Source organism: Rutidosis leptorrhynchoides, chromosome 10 (assembly GCF_046630445.1).
Source record: "Rutidosis leptorrhynchoides isolate AG116_Rl617_1_P2 chromosome 10, CSIRO_AGI_Rlap_v1, whole genome shotgun sequence".
In the NCBI taxonomy this organism is placed as follows: Eukaryota; Viridiplantae; Streptophyta; class Magnoliopsida; order Asterales; family Asteraceae; genus Rutidosis; species Rutidosis leptorrhynchoides.
In genome coordinates this window covers 81,705,810-81,718,050 of record NC_092342.1, presented here as the reverse complement: position 1 = coordinate 81,718,050, position 12,241 = coordinate 81,705,810, and the positions used below count along the sequence as shown (strand labels likewise).

General features: G+C 33.9%; 2 protein-coding genes across 2 annotated transcripts; one reads left to right on the top strand and one right to left on the bottom strand.

Moving 5' to 3' along the window:
• The first annotated feature begins 1,391 nt into the window (after positions 1–1,391).
• On the top strand, positions 1,392–4,048 carry LOC139871529 (phosphatidylinositol 4-kinase gamma 7-like). Its single transcript, XM_071859229.1, has 2 exons — positions 1,392–1,600; positions 1,905–4,048. The coding sequence occupies exon 2, from the start codon at positions 2,001–2,003 to the stop codon at positions 3,825–3,827; it is 1,827 nt and encodes a 608-aa protein (XP_071715330.1). The 5' UTR covers positions 1,392–1,600; positions 1,905–2,000; the 3' UTR covers positions 3,828–4,048.
• A 1,360-nt stretch (positions 4,049–5,408) lies between these two features.
• Positions 5,409–6,011, bottom strand: LOC139870410 (uncharacterized). The gene is made up of 2 exons (XM_071858221.1): positions 5,790–6,011; positions 5,409–5,723 (listed from the first exon to the last, which is right to left on the bottom strand). The coding sequence occupies exons 1-2, from the start codon at positions 6,009–6,011 to the stop codon at positions 5,409–5,411; spliced, it is 537 nt and encodes a 178-aa protein (XP_071714322.1).
• Between the last annotated feature and the right edge of the window lie 6,230 nt (positions 6,012–12,241).

Here is a 12,241-nt window from a genome sequence, read left to right as displayed (position 1 = left end):
AAATTTTTTTTTGTTAAATTGAAATTGAGTAAGTGGTCAAATCTTGAGTAAAAGTCACACAATGGGAGTGAGGGCACAAAACCTATGCAACACACCTAATTGGTCTTTTGATGTTGACTTGGCCAGGTCACTATCTATTCTTATCTCCACGTCACCTTCGTTCTTCAGTTCCTTCCGACGGCTCTGATCATCTCATCCCTTCTCTGATCCAACGGATGAATCTCCATGTTCCAGACCCTTCTAAACTAATGAAAAACAAAATTAAACCGGGATCATATAAAGTAGTACGGAATATATGAAAAACGAAGATTATTTTTAAAAAGTAATTAAAGTAGTAATTTTAATCAATTAATCTAACTAACATAATAGTTACATATATTTTTAGCTTATAGTGCTTGTTAATAATAACTTTAAAATATACAGTAATAATTTACATTTTACATATATTCATAGAAGTTGTCACGAAAGCATTAGCTCACTAGATTGTTACTCCCTTCGTTTTCCATTATAAGTTTGTTTTTCACTTACAAAAATAAAAAAAATTATTCGTTTATTTACACTTTTTATAAATAAAATTATATTTCTAAAGTAAATATTAATAATACCATAACATCTAACCATCATAATAATAAATAATAAATCTTTGTAATTTACTGGTGTCAAACATCAAAACATATATTTTGAGAGGAGGGATAATTATTAAAAATAAGTTGGATTAGATAAGATAAATAAAGATAACTTTTTTTATTGTTACGGAGTACTAAATCTTATACCCATACCTATCACTTCATAAAATTTGTGTTTAAGTAGTTTTGTATGTTTCTGTCGGGTTATTTCATTCCTTGAATAATTAATCCATTCACTCATTACTCATTGTAACTAGTGGCCGGTTTTTCGTAGCTAGAACCTTTTCTAAAAAATTGTCAAATAAAATGCATTCCAAGACAGTTGATAGTTTGACTCTTTTAAGGGAGGTCAGAAATTCGATTCTCGTTAACTACATATTAATTCACAATACCATATCTAAAAATTCATTCACTCATATATATATATATATATATATATATATATATATATATATATATATATATATATATATATATATATATATATATATATATATATAATCCTTGTTTTTTTCTAAAAAAAAAATAATAATTCTTGTTTTTCATACTAAAAAATACTACGTAAGGAGTAAGGACTAATATTAAATAAAATAAAACTATCACTTAAATAAAGAGTTGTTTATTACAGAAACTAAATTAGCTAACTCAACAAGGTTTAACAAATAAACCAGAGTTAAATTTACACGTACTCCATATTCACGTATCACTACCCTTCCTTCTATATATATACAAAGCTTATATAAATATCCTGATCCAAAGCCATTGAAGACTAGAGAGAAACTGAACCAGAACATATTACAAATAAGGGTTTTTTTTTTTTTTAATTTCATTACCATGTGATTTGAAGATATTTCATCTTAAAAAACCCTTTTTTTTTTTAGTTCATCTCCTCTCCGATGCATCCGGATCTTAATTAAATTCATCTCTTAATCTGTTTCAGTTTCTAAATCTCCTTCAGATCTGGTCCTATCCAGGTTAGCTTTTTTACTTAGCTTATGGTGTATTTATCATATATATACATATATACATATATACTGTATATATCATTTTATTCGCTTTATCTTTATAGATCTAGTAAGCTTGTAGTAACAAGTATATTAAACAGAGCTTATGTTGACCGTTGACCTGTTTTCAGCTATGAATGTTATACCTTTTGTGTAAACTTTATTATATTATATAAATATATAAAATATAAATATAAATTTCTGAAATTGTAACTTACTATGTACGGCTCTAATAGATTTGTATATTGTTGCTTGTGGATGTTATTGTGTACAGATTAGGAGAAACTGCACTGATCAGATTCGATTCAGTTTGTTACGTGGATTGTACCGTACAACACTGTAAAGCACGTTTAGTTTGTAACTCTGGTTAATGTCTAGTAACTTTGACACAAGTCCGGTTCAAACACAAATGGCGGTATCGGTTTTTAAGACTCCGGTAGGTAGGGAGTATCATGGAAACGATCGAAAAAGTACGGGTAGGAGACGAGTTTTTGTTCAGACGGAAACGGGCTGCGTTTTAGGAATGGATTTAGATCGAAACGACAACGCGCATATGGTGAAACGACGGTTACAGATTGCTTTAAATGTTCCGATTGAAGAAAGTTCTTTAAGTTTTGGTGATATGGTGTTGAAGAATGATCTTAGCGCCATTCGTAACGATTCGCCGCTTCTTTTGACTAGGAGTCATATGCATAGAAGCTCTTCGACCCCATGTTTGTCTCCTTCGGGTCGGGATATACAACAGAGGGATCGTAGTGGGCCCATTGAGATTTTGGGTCATTCGAGTAGTTTTGTGCGGACGAAAGAGATTGTTAATGAGATTGTGTTGGCGTTGAAGAACGGGGTGGACCCCGTCCCGGTTAACGGTGGTTTAGGAGGTGCGTATTATTTTAGGAACAGTAGGGGTGAGAGAGTGGCGATTGTGAAACCGACTGATGAGGAGCCTTTTGCGCCCAATAACCCGAAAGGGTTTGTGGGTAAAACTCTGGGTCAACCAGGGCTGAAACGGTCGGTTCGTGTAGGTGAAACGGGTTTTCGTGAGGTTGCTGCTTACCTTCTTGATTATGATCATTTTGCTAATGTACCTCCTACTGCATTAGTGAAAATTACGCACTCGATATTTAATGTTAATGATGGTGTAAGCGGGAATAATAATAACGCTAGGAAAAAACATTATAGTAAAATCGCTTCGTTTCAGAAGTTTATGGATCATGATTTTGATGCGAGTGATCATGGAACGTCGAGTTTTCCAGTGTCTTCCGTTCATCGTATTGGTATATTAGATATTAGGATTTTTAACACGGACCGTCACGCGGGGAATCTGCTTGTGAAAAAAGTTAACAATTATGGAAATTTTGGTCAACAAGTTGAACTTATACCCATTGACCATGGTCTATGCTTGCCGGAAAGTTTAGAGGATCCGTATTTCGAGTGGATTCATTGGCCACAAGCTTCGATCCCGTTTTCAGAAGACGAGCTCGAGTACATTGAAAAACTTGACCCGTTTCGTGACTCATCGATGCTTAGAAACGAGCTTCCTATGATCCGTGAAGCTTGTCTTCGTGTTCTAACCCTATGCACCATTTTTCTTAAAGAAGCTGCGGCTTATGGTTTGTGTTTGGGTGAGATCGGTGAGATGATGAGCCGTGAATTTCGTCGCGGTGAAGAGGAACCGAGCGAGCTCGAGGCTTTGTGCATCGAGGCAAAACGAGTGTTAGCCGAAAGAGAACGGGACCCGTTTGTGATATCTCCGAGAACTCAAGTGCACGAAGACGGTTTTCAGTTCGAAATCGACTATGATGATTGTGCGAGTTCCATAAACCCGATTCTACGGTTCAATTTCGGGCCCGGGAGAAACCCTCTTTCTAAACTTGAAGAAACAATTGAAGAAGAAGAAGGTGAAAGTGAAGAAAAAGATGTACATTATGTACCGGAAAGAGTACCTTCGGCTTCCAATATAACAACGTCGCTCAAGAAAAACTTGAGTTTAGGTGACTCGTCGGCTGGGCATCGAAGTGCGGGTGAGCAGTTACCAGCGAGTGCTACGTTCGTTAAGTTATCGGACATGAACGATGAGGAATGGGGTGTGTTTTTAGAAAAGTTTAAGGAGCTGATGGGCCCGGTTTTCGCGCAGCGAAAATCGGGTGCATTGGTGCAAAGGCAGAGACAGAGGTTGGGTACTTCTTGCCAGTTTTGAGATGTTTAGGTTGGGTTAATCATGTTTATGGGTTTTGTTTGTGTGTTGACTTTGACTTTTACTTTCAGGTGTTGTGCTGGTTTAGACGGGTAGGATTTAGGGAATTTTTATTTGTTTGTTTGTTTACTTCAGTGTATGTGGAGTTGTATGATAAATAACTTGTAGTATATGCAAAGAAAAAGATAAAAAGATTATCAATGAAAGTACTAGTTTAGTATTGTAAATATTTGAACTTTTGATTTTGTGTTCATGTGGTACAAGTAGTTAAGCGGGAAGTACAAGTGTTCTAAGTAAGCTATACCAGAAGGAACATGATAAGATGCATAATTAGATTTGGCAGATTAAGATATTATGAAACACATGGTTGGTTTCATTAAAACCATGAGATGTTTCTTTTAACCAATATTCTTTGAGACTGTATAATGGTCAGCTGTAAAGAGTAAAGAGAAACCTAACATGATTATTGTAGGTCCGTCCTGATCTTTTTGTTTTCTATAAAGAAACAACCAAACAAAATTTAATGAATGCCATATTGATTATATGGAATCTTACCATTTAGTAGATCAATTGTGACATATAAAAGGGTACGAATGTAACTTTAACTATGACATGTTTCTTTTTATTAGTAGATTTTTAAAAAACTGAAGTTGTGAGGGCGGGAAGGGTTGGGAGTAGTCTTAAAATACTGAAATATCACAAATTAACAATCGTATCATGTTTCTTGTATTCATGATGTATTGATGTTTCTTGGGTTAGTTTGATACACTGCCCTTGCATTATATTCACATTTAAGAAAAAAAAAAAAACAATCGTATCATTAAAATGGTGAGGATTTAAATTGTAAATCAGCATATTTGGTGTAGCTATCTTTGATGATGGAAGTTTTGGATAAATTAGATGTGCTAATTGAGTGTGGCAAACAATGTATTTCGTGTTATGTGCAAATTGTGCAATACGATCTTCCATAGTTGCATGCTAAATACGGTGTGCATGTTAATTCATGAAGAAAGAATTGGGGTGTTGTTTGGTGTGAAGAATTCGTAGGAATATTATGAAATTAGAATATGAATTCCATCAGATAATGCTCGTAAACTTTTACAAAACTGGTAAATCTTTTGAATTCCATCAGATAAAGAAGATTCTTTAGCATATTGCATGAAATGTATGCAATTTATTCATTTGTAATTTTTTTTTTTTTATAAATATTTTTTTTTTTTGAAAAGCAAAACTTCATATTCATTAATCATCAAACGAGTACAATGTCCAACATATTCGCACCCTATATACAAAGGCGAAGCCAGGATTTACATATGAGAGGGGCTTATATGAGATTTGAAAACTTAGGTCATTTAAATTACATATTTTGGACATAATATTTATAATTCAGACTTCGGCTTTGAGGGATGCTTACAATTATTTAGACATACTAATACAATTGAAACTTGGGTCTTGGTTAGGCTTTGGGGGAGGTTGAGCACCCCTCAGTCCCCCCCTTGTCTTCGCCCCTGCCTATATACAATCTAAACTATAAACCAATATTATAGCAAAAATTTACAATGATGAGGTAAACATGACATGTATCTAGCCAACACCCACACGATTATTAGAAGACGAAACATAAAATCCCGGACTGATGAGCCATTGATGCCAATCGATGTTCGAATTCTTGAATCTTTTCGAAATCCATTGGAAACTTTTAAGTTGAATGTCACTCAATATCGATGCCGTATCCCATTTAGCTTTGCGGCAGATTTTGTTGTTTCGATTTTTCCAAATGATGTAACCACAAACCCATTTTGATCCTTGCCAAATGCGTTTTCCCGAACGTGAATTGATAGATTGATTGTCGTCAGAAAAAGCATTCACCACATTGTCAATTGAGATGTTTGCGCAGCCCTACCAAGTTAAGAACTTGTCCCAAACAACTTTAGAATGTTTGCAATTACAAAGGATATGATCCACCGATTCTAGATCGTCATCACACAATGGACAACGAATAGTGTCGAGATCTAAACCTCTTTTGTCCAGTTCTATGCGCACGGGAAGACGGAGTAGACTAGCTCTCCACGTGAAAATGCTGACTTTTAATGGAACAGAGGTATTGCACAACGAAGGTATAGCATGCGAACCAGGCTGAAGCTTCTTTAAGTCGATGATGGAGGTAAGCTTCTGATATCGCCACATTTATACATACTTTATATTGCGGTATGAGGTTCGCTTCATATTCATTTCGTGATATATTTTGAAGATATTGTGAGGTTTTTATGAAGTTTATCGCTTTTTGGTTCAAGTGATGTTTTGGAAGTATCTTGGTGGTTTACGAGAGTTTTGGTGCTAAAAGATGATTGTTGAAGAAGGTTCAAATTCTGGTTTGCGCGTCTCCACGGTTTTGGCCATAACTTGAGCATACGGACTCGAAAAAAGTGAATCCAAAGCCCAGACGTCCGTAACTCAGAGCTCTACGATAATCAAGATTTGGATCTGATGTTAAGAGGTTGTGCACATCGCGGTCGCGAAGGGTAGGTCGCGGCCGTGATACCTTGGCAGGTCGACCATATTTCAGAATAGCTGCATATCGCGGTCGCGATGCAAGGGTCGCGCTCGCGATGCGGGCGAGGATTAGGGTCTGAAATTTCACCTATAAATACCCCTAATAAACCCCTAATCAGGGGGACGAATCCAGAGGATAGAAGGGTCGTTTTTAGAGGTTTAAGAGCCATTCTTCACCAATTTTGAAGATAATAACATCAAGGTTAAAGATTGGATCATCTAATAAACAGTGGTACTCTAGTGTTTCATTGTTTTAGTAATTTTATGATGAATACTACTCGTTCCAATTGTTATTTTGTTCTTTCTTTTGCTATGTTAGGCTAAATCTTAATTGTGTCCACTTGATGTAAGACTTATGATTATGGATTGTTCTAGCTCTTGATTTATTAAGGTTTTTATGTTTAATTAATTGTGCTTCCTTGAAAGATCCATTGTTGTGTTCATCTATATATCGTTTATTTAATTATACAGGTTATTGAATTTGGTTTATGTGAGTTTATCAATATTCATATGCCTGTACTTCATCTTTTAGGTCTAGACAATTGTATGTGAGTGCAATTGGTGATTAAGTTGATACTATGATAACACAATTGTGTAGGATTTTCCGAGTGATCCCATTAGCCTAGGTTTTACGTGAGTTTAACCAAGAGAAAGTCTATATTAATTTTACATGGTAATTTGGACCACTGAATGATAATTTATGTGAGTAAATTGAATTCATTATGCCTTTAGTTCATTGATTTCGTGAGACCGATATGAACTAATTACCTAGACCTTAAATAAACGGTTTTAATAAAACGAACTATCCTAGTCATTTGTTGATCATTAAAGTGGACACTGCCTCTCTTATCTGGCGGATTCGTTATTTTACTTTAGCTACTGTTTTTAGTTTACTTAATTTCAAAACAAAAACCCCCAAATCTTAGAATAATTATTTGTTGTTTGAATCTTAAACGCTGCTCTCTATGGACGAATTCATAATCATATTATAATAAGATTACGTGTGTCTAAAGCGTATCAGCTTCTTAGTAGAAAAAATGCCATTCGAGTCTGAATTCCAGGCCCACGTGTTAGTGGATGAATAATTGAGACGATCCTTGACCGTGGCCAGTTTGTTATCTTCCAGGTGATATTGCCACTTGAATTGATCTTTAAGACAAGTGTCACCGATCCAGCAATCATTCCAGAATTGAATGCAAGCCCCGTCTCCAAGCTTTCTTGAGAATGAATTAGAGAACTCGATACCATACCCCTCGATGGCAGCAACAGCCTTTGTAATATTGATCCAGGTTGTTTTTGATCGACCTAACCTGCACGCAGACAAGGAAACCCACCCCTCTCTACCATATAGGCTAGATATAACTTTGCCCCATAAAGCACTTGTGCTTGTTTTAAAAAGCCAAGCCCATTTACCCAAAAGTGCGAGATTTTTTGCAAATAATGACCCAATGTTTAAGCCACTAAATTCATAAGGTAAAATAGTTTGGTTCCATTTTATCTAGTTAAGTTTTTTAACCGATCGGAAACCCCCCCAAAAAAATGATTTACGGAAAGATTCGAGGGTTTTAATGATACTTACAGGTGCCCGGTATAGCGCGAAGAAATAAAGAGGGATGCTACTAAGAACAGACTTGACCAATGTTAATCTACCCCCGAATGACAGCGAATTAGCCTCCCAGTCCGAAAGCCTCTTTTTTATTTTATCAATAACAGGTTGCCAAAAAGAAGCGGTTCGCATCTTGACCCCAATGGGTAGACCCAAATAAGTGAATGGGAAATACCCCGGCATACAACCGCATTTGAGAGCAGTTGTCTCAATTTCACTCCTAGAAACACCAATACCAAAAATATCACTTTTATGAAAATTGATCTTTAATCCCAAGAGATCTTCGAAGCACTTAAGTAATTTCATTGTGTTAGATATGTTTCTCCGTCTCCAATCCCTAAAAGAATATAGTATCATCAGTGTACTGGAGGTGTGAAATAAGAACATTATCGCCTCCCACTTCAATACCTTTGAGCATTCCTATCGAAATAGCACGCTAAATAAGAATGTTAAGCCCTTCTGCCGCAATTATGAAAAGGAAAGGAGAGATCGGATCCCATTGGCGTACACCTCGTTTAGGATTGGGGAACCGTTGACAAGAATTGAAATAGATGCCGATTCGAGACATTCCCTGATCCACCTTAACCATTTGCTACTGAACCCCATACACCACATTGTTTCAATAAGAAAATCCCAATTGATACAATCAAACGCTTTCTCGAAATCGACCTTGAATATGAAAACTTCTTATTTTGGAATCTTAGGTAGTCAATGCTTTCGTTAGTAATTAAAACACTGCCGAGTATGCTCCTGATTTTTAGGAATCCACTTTGTTCGATCCCGATGACCTTATGAATAACCTTTTACAAGCGCAATGAAAGAATCTTGGTTAATATTTTATAATAGCTGCCGATGAGATTGATGGGACGGTAATCACCTAATGCAATCGGATTTTGTTTTTTAGGAATAAGAGTAGTAAAAGATGCGTTACAACCCCTCGAAATTTCACAGTTGTTTCGTAACCAATTTAATGCTTTTAACAAATCCTCCTTGATGAGCCGAAAGTATTTTTTGTAAAATTTTATGTTAAATCCATCGGGGACCGGAGCTTTAGAACTACCGCAAGTTTGAATAGCATTACACACTTCTAATTCAGAGAAAGGAGCTTCAAGAATATCATTATCGTTTTGATTTAATTGCCTGGTTGAAGTTGAGCGAACTTGCATTATTAGTATCACAACGTTTAAAAAGACTAGAATAATATCTAAATACCTCATCTTTGATTGCCTTGGGATCCTCGGTCCAGACTCCATTTATTGATATTCCACAACGCGCGTTTTTGTTGTTGCGACGCTTGATAAAATTATGAAAATACTTGGAATTTTCATCGCCTTCGAGAATCCATTTGACTCTCGCCTTTTGTTTCATCATATTTGATTTAACCTTCTCCTTTTCTAACCATTTTTTCCTTTCTTGCAGCCACTTGCTTCTCTCGTGATCCGAAAGTGATCTGGTTTCAGCAAGCTTATCCCATTCTTCGACTGATTTTGCTATAGTACGTATGACGTCATCAAGGTTACCAAGTTCTGACCCACACCACTTTTTAAGAGCCAATCTAACCATTTTCATCTTGTTTCTGAATGCACAGTCGGGTCGGATAGTAGAGATACTGGTGTTCCACGTGTTAGTAACTATATCATCTACACCCTTCAAATTAAACCACGCATTGAAAACTTTAGTTGGTTTGGGTCCAAAGTCGTTAATTTGATTTCTCAAGATGATCGAACAATGATCTGAGTGCTTGCAAGGTAATACTATTGTCATACCCCCAAATAGGGCCGGGGAAATATGACTTCACAATATTACAACACAAATATATATAAACGAGAACGACTCTAAATGAGACGTTTTATAACAAAATTTGAATTTGCAGCGGAAACATAATAATGTTTTACATAATGAAATTCATATGTAAGTAACAAATGATAAGTCTAATATGTGGACTCCAATGCAACAGCTAACTAAGCATCATAGGGCAGCACACAAGCTAATCTTCACCTGAGACAAACATGCTTAAAACGTCAACACAATGGTTGAGTGAACCTCATAGGTTTAACAATCATAATAAGTTTTAGACCACAAGATTTAGTTCAAAACATCAAAATATTCAATATGTCATGAGTTATAATATCGAACTAAACATTAACCCCTGACGCTGTACGGGTGTCGGCAATCATTATTATGTACCCCCTTGATGACCACGCCAATGGGTAGAGACATCACTCTCAATAGGCCTACTCACAATAATTAAGCTTGCAATATTTCAATTCCATCAATTAACGATATTATGGCAGGAATTTGCATGTAAAGATATAATCAATACAAGTTAACAAAAGTCTCACGAAGTTGCATATCAAATAGTTTAGGTACTTGTGTCTAAATTTTAAATCATTTAAAAGCAAGCATGTGTCTCACCCCAAAAGTTGTAAAATAAGTAATAGATAAAGTTAAAAAGTGGGGCTATGAAGTTCACCTTAGTAGCAAGTAAGAAATTCCACGCAAGTAGTATGAACGGAGTATGTAATCGGAGATCTCAACCTAGAGATATAACCGTTGATTAGTTAATGTCTTACAAAAATAAAGTAAGTTTATTAATATAGCAAACTATATTAACAGTGACGGTTTTCGAAAAAAGTTCCTATTATCAAAAGTTTCTATTTTTGGAAACCTACTATTTATGGAAAGCTTCCACTTATAGTAAGCTTCTAGTTTAAGAAGTTTGGGTTATAATTCTTAACAAAGATGTTGTACAATCTTGCCCAAACTTCGTTGCTATCATGCAAGTCACTCGAATGATCTGTTGTTACCGGGCGCCCAGGATTCTTGACCAGAATCTAAGTCATGGCATTCGAAATCCACAAGTGGTTCCCATAAGGCAACAAGGATCACCCTAGGCCACAAGTAGCGGTGATGTTTGTAGTCTTTGTACGTTATCTTTAATTATAACCTTCACGTTATAGGTGTATACACATAACAGATTATTGATGTACTTATTAATTATATATATATATATATATATATATATATATATATATATATATATATATATATATATATATATATATATATATATATATATATATATATATATATATATATATATATATATATATATATATATATGTGATAATATACTTAGTGTAATTAAGTGTTACTATATAGATAAGTTTATAAGTTATAATAATAGCATTATTATCTAGTTAATCAACCATTATGTAATCTTATCATTATATGTGTTATATATAAATACACCTATATGATACATACATATATATTCTTTATTATTATTATACATATATGTGTTTAAAGCTATTTGATATATATGTATATATTATATGTATGTGTTACATATACGTTAGTATAAAGATGGTACATATATATATATATACATAATACTACTTATCATCTTTGTAATCTCTTATAATAATATATATATATATATATATATATATATATATATATATATATATATATATATATATACATACATGATACATATACACACTCATACATACATACACACGTACATATACATACATATATACACATACATATACACACTCATAATCTTTTATTATAATCATGTTCCTCATATCTATAAACTTTTATCTATTTTAATTAACTTTATAACAACAATCATGATCAACTTATATTCATACTAAATTTTATTACTAGTTCATAACTTAATCTAATACTTTTAATTTGACAAACATAATCTTATTACTAATAATCATAATCTTAATAATTATTCATAACCTAGTAACTTATTAATCATCATTTAACTCATTAATCAATAACACATAAAATCATAATCTTTAACCTTATCAATTTATTCATACACTATATCATAATCATATTCTTATAATCATACTTTTAACCTTAATCATTAACCAATAACTAATTTCATGACTTATTCATTATTATAATCCTATTAGCCATAACTTTAAAGTTAACAAATCTTAATCTTATCTTTTATAATACTTTTACCTTATTCAATAATCATTAACAAATTATTTATCTTACACATTAACAATTCTATATTCAACTTAACAATCTTAAATACATATTCATGTTCAAAATCTTTAACTATTATTCATCTTCTTGTTCTTATAATCATAAACATAATACTTATAACATAATACTTGTAAACAACTTAAAAGTAATAGATTAAAAGCAAGTTTGAGCTAGGGTTTTTAGTATACCTTAAGAAGATAAAGACTAAGAACAAGATGATGATTATGGGCTGCAACAGAAAACA

Excerpts from the sequence above, each read along its gene's own strand:
- LOC139871529 (XM_071859229.1), top strand. The coding sequence starts at position 2,001 with ATGTCTAGTAACTTTGACACAAGTCCGGTTCAAACACAAATGGCGGTA.
- LOC139870410 (XM_071858221.1), bottom strand. The coding sequence starts at position 6,011 with ATGTGGCGATATCAGAAGCTTACCTCCATCATCGACTTAAAGAAGCTT. Across the intron at positions 5,724-5,789 it reads GTGATGACGATCTAGAATCG|GGCTGCGCAAACATCTCAAT; the intron begins GTGGATCATATC and ends TTAACTTGGTAG.